The sequence below is a fragment of the Lissotriton vulgaris genome, chromosome 4_1 (assembly GCF_964263255.1).
Source record: "Lissotriton vulgaris chromosome 4_1, aLisVul1.2, whole genome shotgun sequence".
NCBI classification, from domain to species: Eukaryota; Metazoa; Chordata; class Amphibia; order Caudata; family Salamandridae; genus Lissotriton; species Lissotriton vulgaris.
In genome coordinates, this window is record NC_141691.1 from 1,087,726,364 (window position 1) to 1,087,744,924 (window position 18,561).

The 18,561-nt window shown below is 48.5% G+C and overlaps 1 protein-coding gene across 2 annotated transcripts in view; it reads left to right on the top strand.

Moving 5' to 3' along the window:
* Positions 1-18,561, top strand: part of LOC147722897 (TGF-beta receptor type-1-like) — a 1,593,949-nt gene that overhangs the window by 1,427,050 nt on the left and 148,338 nt on the right. Inside the window, exon 8 of one of the 2 annotated variants that reach the window (XM_086965305.1) lies at positions 90-220. The exons of the other annotated variant lie outside the window; for it this stretch is intronic. Coding sequence (XP_086821431.1) covers positions 90-220 — 131 coding nt within the window. The remainder of the gene's footprint in view (positions 1-89; positions 221-18,561) is intronic. 2 annotated transcript variants of the gene reach the window in all.

Genomic DNA, 18,561 nt, shown 5'->3' on the forward strand with positions numbered 1-18,561 from the left:
ATACTCGTTCACTCATTACTTATTTGTTTGCTTATACATTCTCTTTTTTATTTATGACAGCTAAATCAAGAGATGCTTTTACTTTGCAGGAATTCATGAAGAATACCAGTTACCTTACTATGATCTTGTACAGTCGGATCCGTGTGTTGAAGAAATGAGGAAAGTTGTTTGTGATCAAAGGCTAAGACCCAATATTCCTAATAGATGGCAAAGTTGTGAGGTGGGTGTTTGTATAGATTGTTTATGGTAAAAAAGCAATGTTGAACCATTGACTTCCATATTGACCACACATCTTTCTTCTGTGGTGCTCCGAGTGTTTTTCAATTACCAGAACACTGCTTCTAACAGTTCTAAACACCTGTGTCGCGAAAAATTTAAATCTCCAAATTCCAAACTCCAAATTGCTTTATGCACCTAGTCCGATTGCCTACCTTCAACAGAATATCACAAGATGCCTTTCGAGCAATATCACTCTTAAAAGCACAGACAGACAAAAGCTTTTACATGAAAACAGGATGACTTTCTGTTTAATTTTTAAAAAATGTAACCGGATCAAGTGTTCAACTCAACCTTTAGCTTGCCAAAAAGGTTCAGTGATTCAGCTTAAAATGTCCAGGAGGCATACCATAGAATAATACAGATTTGATTAGAAACAGGCTAGTTCTAAGGCCAAGGATATCAGGAAAATTGACCAAGCGTTCCTGTTCTGATAGAAGCTCACTGTGCAGACTATTGCTTGACTTGTAGCCAGCATTTAAGAAAGAGCATCATGTATAACCACCCCCCTCCATACGTTATAGTAAGAAGTAGAAGTTTGTGTTGGAGGAGCAGAAAGACTGGTTAGCTTTATAAAACACATTTCCAATACATGTCAACTCTGATCTCAAACACTGCTGTCGTTTGCACGGGAAGGTATGAGCGAGACATTCATTTGAGACATAGACAAATAATGCGTAGTACTAGCTACGAGGAAAAGCTGAAAAAATAGCAAACAGAAGACATACAGGTTGAAAGGAAATGAAAGAAAATAAAGGAAAGGGTGATGTACAATGCAAAGGAAAGGACAAAAAGATAATCGAATAAACGAGGAAAGAAAAGGAATGTAAAAAAAGTCAAATTAACAGAATATGCTTAATAAGCACCATGCACTCCGAAGATAAGAGTACCCCTTCACCTCCCAAAAAAAGCAGGCAAAATAGAAACGGAAACACACATTTGCGTAGGTAGTAAGTTACAACTCACGCAATGCAGGCAGACTGACATTCCTAACGTCCCCACTGACTTCTAACCTGCACTCTTTGAGATGAACCATTAGAATCTCCTTAACAAGCGCAGCCCTATGTTTTACCACTCTGCATTGACTCAGACACTAACTAGGAATGCACACAGTAATACAGTATCTGAAAGAAACAGGTTAGTATTAGATTCCTTACCTTAGAATATCCGCAGGCGTCAGACTGGATCCGGAAACTTTTGCGTAGCTGTACCCTTACGCGTCGTCTGCGGCTCCGCATCAGTCGTCGGCGTCGTGGCCGCCGGAATGGCATCGCTGGAGTACTTAGACGCCGCCCTCGCGCGCCGACGTCAGTTCTTCTGTTTTTCGCGCCAGCAAGTGCCGATCCGGAAAAAGTGGTACCCTTAGTCAATTTTTGACTAAACTTTTTCGATCATTTTTGATCTACTTTTAAGTCTGTACGACTCCGACGGTGCCGGTAGGGATGCCCGGGTTCAAACCCTGCGCCGACTGATGTCGGTTACCGACCCCCATCGCCGATGTCTTCATTGCCTAGGCCTCGACTACGACGACAAGGCCTACTTTGACTGTCGAGCCCTGACGTCTAAGGCTAGGCGGGAGCGGTCCCGCAAGCGGCTCGAGCTCCGGCAGTCGGCCCTGCACCGCTCGAGGTCCCGGTCCGCGAGGAGGTCGAGCGACCGGTCGCGGGGTCGGAGCCACCATGGCTCCGGGAGTAGTCCACGGTCTTCAGGCTCCTCAGGTAAGCACAAGAAGTCGAAGAGACGTCAACGCTCTTCCGACTCCCCCCCCCCCGACGCTCGCGTGACGCGGCCGGGGGTTCGGGCGACACCGTCTAAGCGTCGCGGCCTGCTTCATACTCGACGGTCCCTGGGCAGCACGCGATGTCGGAGATCGAGGCCTTCCTCACGGCCATGAGGTCGCTCACTCCTCCGTCGGGCTCAGCGGCGCCTTCGAGCTCTGCGGCCCCGACTGGGAGTCCCAGCGGGTCAGGTGCTTCGGCCCCGACGCCGTCGGGTGCTTCGGTCCCGACGCCGGCGGTGACTTCGGTCCCGACGCCGGCGGTGACTTCGGTCCCGGCGCCGCAGGCTCCCGCAGGATCCGGTTCCAGATCCGAGTCGCCATCGGTCGACCTCACGACCTCGCCGGCGTCGGTCCCTAGGGTGTCGCCCCCGGCGCCCCGATCCCTCCCTCGATTCGGGTCCGGCGTCGGACCGGCGCCGTTCGACGCCGATGGGAGATTTCTACTTTTATCACCCGGCCCCATCCTTTGGTCCTGAGTCTCAGGAGATGGGTGGTGAGGGGGATTGGGAGGGGTTTGAAGACCCTCTAGCACAGGAGTGCCAGTCTTATCAGGGCTGGTCAGGTGAGCTAGGGGACTCCAGTGGTCTGGACATCTCGCCAGACACTGGTTTTGTCTCCCCTCCTACCGTGGCTACGGACGAGGGGGCTGCTTATAGTGTGGTGTTGATGCGGGCAGCCAACGCCTTGCACCTTGAGCTCCCCGTCGCGGCCATGAGGACTAACCTCCTCACTGAGGTCCTTAAACCGCAGGCAAGCTCGGCCGAGCCTCTGCTGCTGTTTAATGAGGCCTTGTCTGACGGTCTTCTGGGCACCTGATCCAGTCCCGCTACAGGTCAGCCTGTAGATAGGAACGTGGCCAGACGCCACCGCCCGGCTCCGGGTGACCCTGCTTTCCTGTCCACCCACCCCACCCCCGAGAGCCTGGTCATCCACGCCCCTAAGTCCCAGACCGCGTTCCCGACGGCTCTTCCCGATCGGGAATCCAAGAGGTATGAGCAGTACGGGAAGAAAGTATTCTCATCCCTGACTTTGGGATTGCGATCAGTCAACAATGCATGCCACGTGTGCCGCTACACCCACTCTTTGTGGGACACTGTTGCGGACGTGCTGCCACAATGTCTGGAGGAGGGCCGCACTAAACTCACCCAAGGCCTTGCGGAGGGTCGAGATGCGTCATGGTACCCCATCCGGTGTGGGCTGGATACCACGGACTCACTGGGCAAAGCGATGGCAACGACGGTGGCGATTTTGTCGCCACACCTGGTTGAGGTCCGCCAACTTCTCGGCTGATGTCCAGAACACTCTTATGGACATGCCGTTTGATGGCCGTTGCCTCTTTGGCGACAAGGCAGACCATGCGCTTGAGCGCTTTAAGGACTCGAGGGCTACGGCTAAGTCCTTGGGCCTCTCGGCCCAGCACAAGCCATCGGCTGCCTTTCGCTCCTTTAGTGGCCAATGAAGGGGCGCCCCTACACTTGCAGCCAGCCACGGACCGCAGACTACCGTCCAGCGCTGTGGCGTACGTTGAAACCGCTGTGTCGGCGGTCGGGGACAATGGCGCGGCCAGTCTACACCTGCCCCTGCAGAATCCGCCTCAAAACCTTCCTAGTCCGAGCTTTCAGGCCCATGTGACGCCAGTGGGGGGAAGGGATCGCCATCACCACCGCCACTGTCGCACTGTTACATCGAACAGGTGGGTGCTGCAAATCGTCCGAAGGGGCTATTCCCTCCCCTTCGAGACGACCCCTCCAGCCATGCCACTGCAGTACCACCGCGTGTCGGCGGATCACTTGGCACTTCTCAGAGAGGAAGTTGCAGCCCTCTTGGCCAAGGGGGCCATCGAGCGCGTTCCTGGGCCAGAAGTAGGGTGTGGTTGTTAGTCCCACTACTTTCTGGTACCCAAGAAGGGCAAAGGGGGCCTACGCCCTATTTTGGACCTGCGGAACGTCAACGGCTTCCTCTGGCAGGAGAAGTTCTATATGCTGACACTAGCTCAAGTCCTAGCTGACCTGGACTCAGGAAACTGGATGGTAGCATGGGACTTGCAGAACCCTTATTTTCATATCCCCGTCCTGCCGGCCCATCGGCGTTACCTGCGGTTCACGGTAGGCCACGAGCACTTTCAGTTTACCGTGCTCCCCTTCAGCCTTGCCAGTGCCCCACGGGTGTTCACGAAAATGATGGCGGTGGTCGCAGCTCATCTGCGCAAGTTAGGGGTTTCAGTCTTCCCCTACCTCGACGACTGGTTGTTGAAGGCGGGCTCGCCCCAGACAGTCGCCAGCCACCTCCTGACTATGGCCGACGTCCTGCACCTGCTGGGGTTCTCCATCAATGTGCCGAAGTCACACCTGTGTCCCTTTCAGAAGCTCCTCTTCATTGGAGCGGTTCTAGACTCAGCGCAGTTTCGGGTTTATCCTCCCGAACAGCGGGTTCGGGATATTCAGGCTATGATTCCGATCTTTTAGCCGTTATCCCGAGTCTCGGTCAGGTTGACGCTGCGGCTTCTGGGGCTGATGGCCTCCTGCATCCTTCTGGTGCATCACGCCAGGTGGCGGATGCGGGCCCTGCAGTGGGACCTGAAGTTTCAGTGGGCCCAGCATCAGGGCAATTTCTCCGACCATGTCTTGATATCGGAGGGCACTGCAAAACAGTTGCAGTGGTGGCTCACGGACCGCGATTGGGTCAGCGGAGATCCCTCTCCCTACCCCAACCGGAGCACGTAGTTGTGACGGACGCGCCCCTTCAGGGCTGGGGGGGCCACATGGGAGAGGCGGAGATCAGAGGCCTCTGGTCTCCGGCGGAGTCCCGGCTCCATATCAACCTTCTGGAGCTGCGGGCGATCCGACTTGCGCTGAGGCATTCCTCCCCTCTGTCCGGGGGAGGGTAGTGCAGGTGTTCACGGACAACACCACCGCCATGTGGTACTGCAACAAACTGGGCGGGGTGGGGTCGTGGACCCTATGCCAGGAGGCTCTGCGCCTCTGGCAGTGGCTGGAACATCAGGGCGTGACCCTGGTGGTTCAACACCTGGCAGGTTCCCTGAACACCAGGGCGGACGAACTCAGCCGTCGGTGCATGATGGATCACGAATGGTGTCTGCACTCGGACGTGGCGCAAGGCCTCTTTCAGCAGTGGGGAGAGCCTTTGTTAGATCTATCCGCCACTGAAGAGAACGCGCAATGTCAGCAGTTCTACGCGTTGGAATTTCCAAGGCGGAACTCGCTCTGCGACGCTTTTCGTCGCGAGTGGAGCTGCGGTCTGTTGTACGCCTTTCCGCCTATACCACTTCTGCCCAGAGTGCTGAGGAAGATCAGGCGCAACCGGGCCCAAGTTATCCTTGTGGCTCCGGACTGGGCACGAAGATACTGGTATCCCGAGCTACTCAGTATGTCTGTCAATCCTCTGATTCGTCTGCCTCTTCAGAAGGACCTTCTGTCGCAGCAGCAGGGGACGGTCCTCCACCCGAACCTGTCCAGCCTCCACCTCCATGCTTGGAGATTGTGAGGTGACAGTTTAGGCCATTTGACTTGCCTCTTGAAGTTTGTACTGTGATTCTGGCAGCCAGGTGTCCCTCCACAAAGTCGGTATACGCCTTCAGGTGGAACAAATTTGTGGCATGGTGCACAGCAAAGGCTGTGGATCCTCTCTCTGCACCCCTTTCTGAGGTTCTCCTCTTCCTTCTGTCTCGTGGCCAGCAGGGCTCTGCTCTGGGCACTATCAAGTTTACCTTTCTGCCCTTTCAGCCTTTTTAAGGCTACCTGATCATCCATCTTTGTTCAAGTCCCCCATTGTAAATAGGTTTTTGAAGGCCATCACACACATGTTCCCTCTTGTTCCATTTGTGATGCCTCAGTGGGACTTGAACCTTGTTCTTACTTATCTGATGTGCGCTCCGTTTGAGCCACTTCATAACTGTCCTCTCCGCCTTCTTACTCTGAAGACTGCTTTCCTGGTTGCCATCACCTCTGCCAGGAGGGTGAGTGAGCTCCAGGCTCTTTCCTCTAAACCACCTTTCCTTTCTGTCCATCCGGACAAAGTTGTTTTGCGCACAAGACCCTCTTTCCTGCCCAAGGTAGTCACAGCCTTCCATATCGGGCAGTCCATCACCTTGCCCACCTTCTTTCCGCCTCCGCATCCCTCGAAAGAGGAAGAGAGGCTCCACCGTCTGGACCCAAAACGTGCGCTCTCCTTCTATCTGGATCGCATTCGCCAGTTCCGGGTGGATGACCAACTCTTTGTTGGTTACGTGGGCGCTAAGAAAGGTCGGGCGGTGCACAAGCGGACCATCTCTCGGTTGGTCGTTGTAGGAAGGTGGCTACCTGACTATGGTTACCCCAGATTTTTTGCCTTGTGTTTAGCTGGTTTTCGACTTAGTTGGCCTGGTTCCCTGCTAATCAGGGCCCCAGGCTATCTGCTCTCTCTGTAAAATGGATTACATGTACCCTAGGTGCATAACTAGATTGGCTTGGGTCACCTTATCAGCCCCTGTACAGAGCACTCTAGGTGCCCAGGGCATAGGTGCATCCAAGGCCTACCAGGGGCTGCAGCATAACTTTTGCCACCCCTGGCTGGCTATCTAAAATTGACACAACTGGCTGATCACTCAGCTGGGACAAGGTGGTGTAATCACCCCTTGCTTAGATATAGTATGCCTATATCTAAACCTATCTGGACACATATATACCTATCAGTCACTCCTACGGCAGGCCTTAACAATCCTGGAGGCAGAGTGCTTGGTTTTATGTGAGATGGTGCTCTAGCATGAGCTGAGCCTGTCTGCAGCTGTCGGGACCAATTCCCTAAGCTGTTCCGGGATAATGCCATACCATATACTATTAAGTGCATTATAATCCTCGCAGTTATGTCAACTTTGGTTTGGCTTTATCAAAACATGTCGTGTAAGGTGTCATACGATTTGGAATAGTACCCCCCTCGCCAGTCCTGGCGAAGGGGGTAGCATTCCACCCCTCTAGCGGGAGACGACATGTTACTTTGCTAAAACGCGGTTGATTTCAAAAGAGCCTCAGATCCACAAAATGGATGCTTCTGCCACACCTCCTGCTGCCGACCGAAACTCAGCAGAGGAGGCCTGGACAAAGGCTTTCCTTTCGCAGGCAGGTGTTACACCACCCCAGATAGGAGATAGTGGATTGAATCCACCCCCTTCCTGGGTCCCACCCATAGGAGGGGACCTAGCAGGTAATCCAGCCCCCTAGATTGGTATAAGAATGGGAGCAGTGCCAACGCACTCAGATTATCCTGATGAAACATTTGAAACGAAACTCTGGACCCTTCGACATCCTACTCAACGTAGAAGACTGAAGAATCTCCCTTGTGGTCAAGAAGTGACCACCCTGTGCAAACAGGCACCATCCAGCACCTCGACGTCGCTTTGTTGCAGTTCCCGCCAGAACTCGAGCGACAGAGATCGACGAGATCAAGCTTGCCTGCCTTCTTACAGCCCGATCCACAGTCCCTGCAGAGCTGAGACCCGTGGAGGCGACCAGAAGCGTGGGGAACGCCATCTTGAAAAGACCACGAGACGCTGACTGTGCAGCCCACGAGTGACCCTCGAAGCTGTACACTGGGGTTTGAGAAGCCCCATCCCTGAGCCACTCTTCCACCGAAGCTCACCCCTCTACACTCGTCGAGTGCTGCGTGGGGCCCTTCTGCTTACTTTGGCTCAACGCGTTGGCCCGGTCACTTGCCAGCTGGCTTGTGGCCCCTGTGCCGACGAAAACCTAAATACGACTTGTGATTCTGGTTGCTCCAGACTTGCACCCGCTCCTCTGAAAAGGAGCACCCGCTCTGACCCTCCTGGTCCGAGTGAGAAGCAATCTTCCAATCCTGCGTGGATTGCTCTTTCCAAGTGTTGTTTGCTCCGATCTTGAAGCCGACAGCGCCGACGGTGAGGGCCTGCGTGGGACAGCTCGTGACCCGCTCCTGGACGTCGCAGATGCCCCAGAGCCCACGTGGCAGCGGAGAGAAGCTCCTCGACAACCACCTGATTGCGCCCGACATTGCCTGGTTCCGTCCTGGTTCCACCCTGGTCACTGCCGAGTGACCCAGACTCTGTCCCCTCTGCTTTCAGGTACTTTACTGCTCTGATCCACCCTTGGATCACACCGGACACTTCTCCTTCACATCGCCTGCAGCATCTTCAGCTTCAAGCACCTACAACCTGCGTGACGAAACCCGACGCCACTTCGACCCTATGCACCCGCTTCCTGTGGGTGAGGTAACTCAGCAACGCCGGTGTTCCCACACTGGTACACACCTCTAGTGTCTGTGTCTAAAGTTTTGTCCTTCTAGGTTCAGCGGAAGTATCCTTAAACTCTATTTTTCTAACTTTTACGCACCATTGACTTTGCATTGGTGCATGCGTGTGCTTTAAGCGCTGCACCCGAATCCCGCGGGCTTTTCCCGACTTCAGCATTGCTTGTCCCGACTGCTCCCAACGATTCCCTAGGCCCTAGGCCTAACCACTGTTCGATTGGTATCTCTTATACCACTTTCTTAATATATGGTTTGAGTGGCCACCCGCCCTCATCCATAATTGTGCAACTTTCATATGTTATACTGTGCTTTTGATTTAACGCTTGTGCCCCTTTGCTCATAAAGAGTACTGGGGATTATTTTAGTAATAAACACATACATTTTTATAATATATACTTGTGTGGTGTCCTTTCATTTGATATTACAGGATTGTGATTGGTAAAACAGCTCGCTTAACTCGACCTCTTGAGTTTAGCCTTTCAGGCTGCTTAGTCCATGCTACCCCTAGGATAGCTTGTCTATAAGGTTGACTTACAACCAGACACCATAAGGGATTGTTTGGACTGATACAAGGTGGTTCCAGAATTGGAAACATCATATATCAGGCCAACTTCTTACAGTCGTCTTTTGCATCAAGGTATGCTACTCCTTGGCTAAGAAGGAGCCTCCTGTTGGGCTGAGGGCCCATTCCACTCGGGCCACGGTGGCTACTACTGCCCTGGGCCAGGGAGTCCCCTTGCAGGACATCTGTCAGGCAGCTACGTGGGTCTCGCTGCACACGTTCGCAAGACACTACTGCCTGGAGTGCCAAGTCCGGAGGGATGGCTTCTTTGGCCGTTCCGTCTTCCAGGACTTTCTGGTGTGATTATTGGTTCGCAGACCCACCACCGGGGTTGGTATTGCTGGGGTATCTATTCTAAGGTAAGGAATCTAATACTAACATGTTTCTTTCAGATGCACAAGTTATTTACCTTCGGTAACGATATAATTGTAAGAAACAGTAGTTAGTATTAGATTCCTTACCGACCCACCCATCCTCCCCGTTCTGCGAACCGTTATCTAGGGTTAAGGTCATCCCCTTTCAGGGCCCTAGTTTCAGGGCACCAGTGTTGGTTTTTATCATGGCTCTGCGTTTCTGGCGCGGAAGAGCTGTGTATATGAACTGACGTCAGCGCGCGAGGGCGGCGTCTAAGTACTCCGGCGACGTCATTCTGGCGCCCACAACGCCGACGACGGACGCGGAGCCGCAGACGACGCCTACCGACGCGCAAGGGTACTGCTACGCAAAACTTTCTGTATCCAGTCTGACGCCTGGGGGTATTCTAAGGTAAGGAATCTAATACTAACTACTGTTTCTTACAGATATATCGTTACCGAAGGTAAGTAACTTGTGCGATAAACTATGTTTATCATTTTAAAGGTACAAGCTTAGACGTCCGAATGATGACAGTACAAATATGCAATTATATGTAAAGTACTAAGTAGCAAAAACCTGTAATACAAGAGAGCAAGTGGAAATTAAATTTATGTGAATGTATTCAGAGACAATATAATTAATGCTGTAAGTTAGAATGCCTCATTTTAAAGTTAAAGTATATGTACTAATTGCAATTTTTTATCGACAATATATGCCCCCAAAAATATTTTAAAAAGTAAAATGAAAGATGACACATTGAACGTGAGGTCGGGGAAAATGCAAGGGAAATCGCAAAAAGGAAGAAAAGAGAAGCTTCAAGGAAATCATAGTGAAAAGGCTTTATACACGTATTCTCTCGCTTCCTTCAGCGTGGAGAGACTCAACCAACACATAAGGAAGGTGGTGTTATCTCTGTACAGTGTATGTATTACTAGTAAGAACTCATCTGCAGCATTGATCCAGATGACCACATCAGGAGCTAGTCTTGAATGTCTCTAAACCTCAGGATCCAGATGGATGTATTGGAGTGGTGCTCCTCCAGCCTTTGGGTCCTTTGTGAATAAACGAATGGGTTGCTGCGGAAGTGTTAAAAAAGTGGACTTTGGCTCATGTATAGCTTTAGATGTGGCTGGAACCAACATAGTGTACTTGATATTGTTCTTCCTAACTCCGGAATAACATTGATATGGGTTCAGTACTCTTGTTTGACCAGCGAGTTAAAGTCAGGATGGCAAGATAGCTTGACTGAGGTATAACCCAGCGTCGTTCTGCAGCATGGCAGTCTAGAACACACTTTCTGTAGTTTGAAAAATGGAGTAGGGCTCTATTTGGCGGTCCCATGAATCCAGAAATCTGAAAATCTAATTACCCAGTTGCAATTATTTTCCAGAGAAGTTCCAAATCTCTGTAACTCCCCTCCTGCTGAAATGCATCGTGAGATAGACCTGTTCAGTGTCTGCAAGAAACTAAAAACCTACCTACCTTCCTTTCCTCTCTCAGTACATGCGCTGCTCTGCAAGGCTTGCTGTATTAAGGTATGGATGTAAAGCTCCGCCCACTCTCTGCCAAGTTTTTTCATTGGCTTGTGTCATTGTCCATTGTAAACTGTGGCTTTTCATTAGTCCATAGGCTTAGTAGTCCCTCCTTAGTACCACCACCTTTTCCCATTTTGTAACCTCCCTTGGCGACACCCCCTGTTACGTGTGTTGTTGCTCGGTAGGCTTTAATTACAGCCTCCAAGCACTATTTTCTCAAAGAGCTTTGTCCTGCCAGCTCTTGCCGTCAGGAAACGCTCTCTCCTAATGCAATTGCAATAGGTCTCGCATTTTGGAAAGTTCAAGCTATTAGCATTCTAAATGACAATGGTCTTTATTTACCTGTTTTTGAAAGAAAAACACATAAATAAAAGGCATTGTCATTACAATGCCAATAGCTCAAACTCCCGTAAATGTGAGACCTATTGCTTTGCAAATGCTTGTTAATAAATAGCATAATATCAGCTTGGGAAAAATAGTCAATTTCAATCCCTAGCATATTACTCGATTTTGACATTTTGTTCGTCTGGTATCCTAGGGAGTACGCATTTTTTCTATCAAAATTGCACATAAAATATCCTGCTTCAAAATGGCTAATCTTTGAGGGGAATTCAGGAGTTGTCTTTACTCTGAGCTCAGTGACTTTTTACAGCAGCTTCGACTTCTAACTTTTGACACAAACAATTACTTTTCAAGAGTTGCCGTTTCCGAAGAACTGTCATGTATAACTGTTTTAGTTCTTTGGCGTGTATATATAACAAGCATTTGCAATGCAATAGATCTCTCATTTGCAAGAGTTTAAGCTATTGGCATTGTAAATGACAATGCTTTTCATTTATTTGTTTTGATAATTTGCACATAAATAAAAGACATAGTCATTTCCATTGCCAATAACTCAAACTCTTGTAAATGCAAAACCTATTTAATTTCAAAGAAGCAGCCGCCATTGTCCCAGGTTGCTTGGAAAGTGAAAGCGCACATGGCGTGCTGAATGTTGCAGGAAAGCATGTTGTGCCTGCAGTATGAGAAACTCATTAAAAAATAGTTCTTATAGATTAAACAAGCATTTGCAATGCAATAGGTATCGCATTTTAAAAACTTTGACCTATTGGTATTGTAAATGACAATGCCTTTTATTATTGAAGGTTTTTAAACACCTAAATAAAAGGCATTGTCTTTTTCAATGGCAATAGCTCGAAATCTTGGAAATGCGAGACCTATTGCATTGCAAATGCTTGTTATCCTTGGTTTCTTACTCCTTCCTTTTACTAAATGTGCTTAATCTTCTCTTCTTACGTTTCTTTTCCGTCCTCCCTTTTTTCCTTGCTTGACTCCTTCCCCCCCATTTTTGCATTGTCACTTCCCCTCCTTTCTGTCTACACCCATTCAAACCCCCATTCTCTCAAAACCACCTTGCCTCTCTCTACCTGTCCCCTCCGATAATTCCCTCTACCTTACTCACCCTATCCAGCCCACTTGTTTCTTAGCATTCCTATTCAAAGTTATGAAAGTTCTATGCAAATCCATTATTAGCAGTTGATTTCTGTTCCTACCAAAGGTGTCACTGCTGTTTGATACTTTCTTATTACACTGGAAAGTGTGCCAACACTCCTGGGTATAAAACGTAAATCTATGAGCACTTGTGCTTAAACCCTTAGCTGTTGAGGGTTTTGCCATACTTGTGCTTGATCTTGGAGCACTTAAGCCTTAATAACTTTATCCACATAAATGTATCCCAGACAAATGTGTGCCCCGCCCCCCAACTACTCAGATCTTTTGGGTTCTGAAGGTACCCAGGGTTTTTGGATTGCCTTGGAGGGTGCCGGGAACATTGCCGAAATATAGTAAAGTAATGTTTTTGTTGAAAAATGGCCAAAAAAGTGCTTTGCAAGAAAGCATATGCTTTTTCCTGAAAATGGCACCCACAAAAACGCCATTTTCCCAGCTTTCAAGAGCAATCAGAGTTGTAAAAGAAAAACTGTTTTTTACCACAGTTATTTCATTTTCTTAAAAGTACTTCATTTTCCTTGTAAGTACTAGCTTGGTGAGTAGTTGTGCAATATAAGTTACTGAAACTCAGTTAAAGTTTAATGACCCGTTTATTGAGAAAGGCAATATAGTGTGCTGGACACAAGTAGCGCCAGGCGTAAAACAATACACGTCTCCAAGATGTCACATCTTCAGTAACTCTGACAGACACGCTCCCTAAAATAACCTTTCTAACCACTTCGATGCTGATGACGAGCTGAGCTCGTCATCAGGCTTACCTGCCGTGTGCTGATGACGAGCTGAGCTCGTCATGTAACGCGGTAATTTTAAAAATGCCGCACACAGCGGGACAAGCCGCTGCAGCGATGCGGCTAAATAGCTTTCGGAGCAGAAGCTGTTATAAGTGTCATCTTTCATACTGCCAAGCAACTGCCAATTTCCAATAAAACCTCTAGTGCAAATCGAGATTACTCCAAAGGTAAATGGGAAGCGGGTAGTTTATTGCAGGTTGGTGCAGAAACCACCACTGTTGTTGTATTGAATTTAGCATGAACGAAAGGGACTGTATGGAAGGCGTGCACACAGGAAAAGCCAGCGCTCATGTGAGTCGCATGCTGAATACAAGTTCATTGGTCATCAAGAAAGAGGTGGAGCTCCTGCACACAATTAGTGCAGCAAGCTGATTACTGTGGCCAGTTTAGCTTGAGTTACTGGTTTGTTGTTTCCATGGACTTGAAACCAACAACAACGCGAAGGAAAACTAGGAGCACACCCTCCTATGTCACAGGAACAAAGATGGCGTCGGCCTGTCCACATGGGCCGTCCTAAAAGCGGACAAGGCGGACACCAAAAACCCCATTTGCAAATCATGTGCCGTCCTTTTACATAAACGAGGACGTAAGCCAATCGAAAAGAAGGGCATGGCTTAAAGCCCCCTTCTGAAATCGTATTGATTCCAAAAGGCCCTCGCATGGCAAGAGCAGTGCATGCGCGCTGCTAACGCCAGGCGAGACCTAAAAAGGCAAAAGTGCTGGGGGCATTTTATGCAGATCCGAAGAGTATTGCAGACAGATTTGACCGCATCAACAGCATTAATAATCTTTGTTTGAAGGCAGCGCTCAGACAGTTACCCAATGGAGGCAATAAAAAGCTCAATACCGATATTTCAAATAATCAACGTTGCTGCTTCATGCATTATTTTTTATACCGCCGATCGCCCCAGTCCTCCAGGGCCGGTGTCATTTCAAAGCAAAAAGGAAAATGTATAACATTTATTTTCTGAAATTCTGCAGAAACTTGTGGCCACAGCAATCGAGAATGAACTGAGTTAGTGGTTTGATTTTAAAAAACATTTTGTAGTTTTGTGGGCTCCGACAATAGTGTTTGTAAGGAGATTCGATTTTGTTTTAGGTGGTGCTTTTTGTAAATATGCAGTACACTGATGTCCTCGATAATAGTGATGCATAAAATAAGAGGCACTATGCTGCTTCGCAGAGCTGTACTGATCCTTCTGTGCACTCCTGCAAGCTGAACAGAATTTACTTATAAGCAACATGTAAGTAAAGACACATTAAAAAGAAGTCACACACCCGTTTTGTGTTTACCTGTGCATTTTCGGTGTGTGCAGCACCTTGTTAACTGTGGTATAGTGTTTTTGTCCGTGTTTTGTGTTTGCACATGTGCTTCTGTGTGTGCTTGTGTTTACCTGTGTATATATATGTCTGTGTGTGCTTCTCTGTATGTGTGTTTCTGTCTGTGAGATTATCTGTATGTGCGTGATCGTGATTTTGTGTCTTTCTGTGTGCAGTTTGTGTGTTTCAGTGTGCTTGATTCCCTGTTTGTGTGCGAGCTTGTGTATTAGTGTATTGCAATGTGTGTTTTTCTGTCTGTGTGTGTGTGCTTCTCTGTGTTTCTGTGTGTGTTTGTGTATAAGTACTTTTGCGCATGATTCTCTGTATGTGTGCGTATGTGTGATTGTGTATGTATGTGATTAAGATTCCGTGCGCATGTGCTTCTGTGTGATTCTCTGTGTATGTTTTAGTGTGCCTGATTCCGTATGTGTGTTTTCGATATGTGTTTCAACGGCTCCTCAACAGTTTGCAAGTGCCACATGAATACAATTTGTGTGATTAGGTGTGCTTGATTCTGGATGTGTTTGAGTTTCACTGCACACAGACCCGCCAGGGCACTGAACACAGACCCGCCAGGGCACTGCACACAGACCCGCCAGGGCACTGCACACTGATCCGCCAGGGCACTGAACACCGATCCGCCAGGGCACTGCACGCAGATCCACCAGGGCACTGCACGCAGATCCGCCAGGGCACTGCACGCAGACCCGCCAGGGCACTGCACGCAGATCCGCCAGGGCACTGCACACAGACCCGCCAGGGCACTGCACGCAGACCCGCCAGGGCACTGCACACAGACCCGCCAGGGCACTGCACACAGACCCGCCAGGGCACTGCACACAGACCCGCCGGGGCACTGCACACAGACCCGCTGGGGCACTGCACACAGACCCGCTGGGGCACTGCACACAGACCCGCTGGGGCACTGCACACAGACCCGCCAGGGCACTGCACACAGACCCCGCCAGGGCACTGCACACAGACCCGCCAGGGCACTGCACACAGACCCGCCAGGGCACTGCACACAGACCCGCCAGGGCACTGCACACAGACCCGCCAGGGCACTGCACACAGACCCGCCAGGGCACTGCACACAGACCCGCCAGGGCACTGCACACTTATGCGCCAGGGCACTGCACACTTATGCGCCAGGGCACTGCACACAGATTTGACAGATCACTGCACACAGATCTGCCAGGGCACTGCACACTTATGCGCCAGGGCACTGCACACATATGCGCCAGGGCACTGCACACATATGCGCCAGGGCACTGCACACATATGCGCCAGGGCACTGCACACATATGCGCCAGGGCACTGAACACATATGCGCCAGGGCACTGAACACAGATCTACCAGGGCACTGCACGCAGATCCGCCAGGGCACTGCACGCAGATCCGCCAGGGCACTGCACGCAGATCCGCCAGGGCACTGCATGCAGATCCGCCAGGGCACTGCACACAGATCCGCCAGGGCACTGCACGCAGATCCGCCAGGGTGAATACCATCCCCTGAGCACACAAAAAAACAATAACCATATATATATTCACTGAAAAAACCATAGGTTATAGACCATATATAGTTAGGAATTAGCATTTACAAAACCTTGAAAATTCACTGAAAAAACCATAGGTTATAGACCATATATAGTTAGGGATTAGCATTTACAAAACCTTATTTTACTCGCACAAAACCATTGAAATTCGCATATATAGTTAGTTGCACTAACTATATATCGCGCACCCGCAATCCACTGCTGATCATGTCACATATTACATCATTCATGACATGGTCAGTGACATCACTGATGACATCACTGATGACATCTCAAATGACATATCTGATGACATCACTGATGACAACATCCAGTGACTGTATGTTTCTGTAAAGTTAAAATATGTCTTACATATTGAAGAATGAGTGGATGTATAAGTGTCTGGATGAAGGATTTAGTAGGTGCATGACTGACTGTATGAGTGAGTGATTAAATGTGTCTCACTGAGTGCATGGGTTAGTGACTAAACTGTCTTAATTTGTGCATCATTATGTTTGTTGTTCTGTAAACTGCTGCATGTGTTGATCAGTAGCTATATGAATAACTATATGGGTTATTGATTGGTTGCCCAAGTATTTGTATGGGAGACTGAGTGTGTGTGTGGGTGGCTGGGAGGTGTATGACTCTGTGCATAGATGTGTGAGCAGTTGATTCACTAGATGTATGGGTTCAAAAGTGCATGTGGAAACAGCTGTATGGGCAGTTGACTGTGTGCATGAGTGTATTGGTGAGTGAATGGATATCTCAGTGCTACATGTCAAAGTAAGTACATATGTAAAACACAGTACATGTGAGAGTTGGCATATATAAATAACTGCATAAGAGCCAGTGAATGTGTGAGTGGCTGTATGGATCATTGTGAACTTGTATCAGGGATTGTATAAGAGAGTAAATATGTGTTAGTATATGTTTGAATAAGTAAGGTGTGTAAAACTGTATAGTTGAGGAAATGGAGGTGTGATTGATTCTTTGCATGACTGACTAGGTGTGTGAGTAACTCCATGGATGAGTGGCAGTCTGTGAGTGTCTGTTTACACTGAGTGTATCTAAGGTTATATTAGAGTCTGAAGAGGTTCATCGTATTATCACATGAATGATGTCATCAGTGATGTGATCAGTAATGTCAAATGAGATGTCATCAGTGATGTCATCAGTGATGTCATTTGAGATGTCATCAGTGATGTCATCAGTGATGTCATTTGAGATGTCATCAGTGATGTCACTGACCATGTCATGAATGATGTAATATGTGACATGATCAGCAGTGGATTGCGGGTGCGCGATATATAGTTAGTGCAACTAACTATATATGCGAATTTCAATGGTTATGTGCGAGTAAAATAAGGTTTTGTAAATGCTAATCCCTAACTATATATGGTCTATAACCTATGGTTTTTTCAGTGAATTTTCAAGGTTTTGTAAATGCTAATTCCTAACTATATATGGTCTATAACCTATGGTTTTTTCAGTGAATTTCAATGGTTTTTTAATAGCAAATATCAAAAGCTGTAAAATGTATTCTTATTCTAATGCAAAAATATATTTTATATTTTTGTAATATAATTTTTTTATTTATATATATTTTTTTTGTTTCGCTACCGGTCCGCGAACCGGGCAGCTTCCCGTTAGCTTCATTTCGTTCCGCGACCCGGTCCGCGAACCGGTAAACGTTCCGTTAGCGCAACTATCGCGTTAGAAAGCAACATCGTGACGCGTCGCGTAAGCGCGACGTATCGCGTTACCGCGTAATGCGTCTTGTGACGCGCCGCGTTAGCGCACCCGGAACCGCTCCGGAACGCGAACCGAGACGCGAAGCGCAGCGCCCCGGAAGCGCTCCGGGTGCGTAGCGGGACACGTAACGTAAGCATAACAGGTCATGTGACTTGCTCATAAAACTTTTCATTGGTTCATTTTACTTTTAGTTTCCTAATGATGTAAGGCTTGGTCATATGACCTAAAAATAACACTTTTCATTGGTTTAGAATTTTTTTTTCCCCCAAATGATGAAAGCCCCACCTTTTTTCCTCACTCTGACTTTCATTTTTATGAGAGAAAGACCTACTTTCATTGCTTAGAAATGGCTTCATTGATTGCTGCAGCTGGTGGACCCCCACCACCACCTCCTAGGAAGAGAGGACCACCTCCTCAGGTTATCCTTGAGCAACAGGAGGAAGAAGAGGAAGAGGAGCAAGAGACCAATAGGTTTTTACCTGAACAGCCAAGGAGGTCCCATGCCAAAGAAAGTTATATTTGGCAATTTTTTTAATTTCCCCAAGGACAAAAAAAGGTAAATGCCCGGTACGTTACCTGCCTGATCTGCCAAAATGAACTGTCCAGAGGGACAGAAAAGAAATATAGCTATGGGAATTATACCATGCATCGACATATGGAAAGATGGCACCCTATAAACTATAGTGCTGCACAAGTACGTGACCTGCAGAATAACCCCCCACCTGTGGCCAGTACATCCAATCAAGAGGCAGTGACGGGACCAGAGGCGAGGGAGACGGTCGCAAATATACAGATGAACTTTGGGAACATGAGATTTACCTGTATTTTTTGCGGCAAATTAATTTCCTATGGAGAGAGGAGTATAACTCTA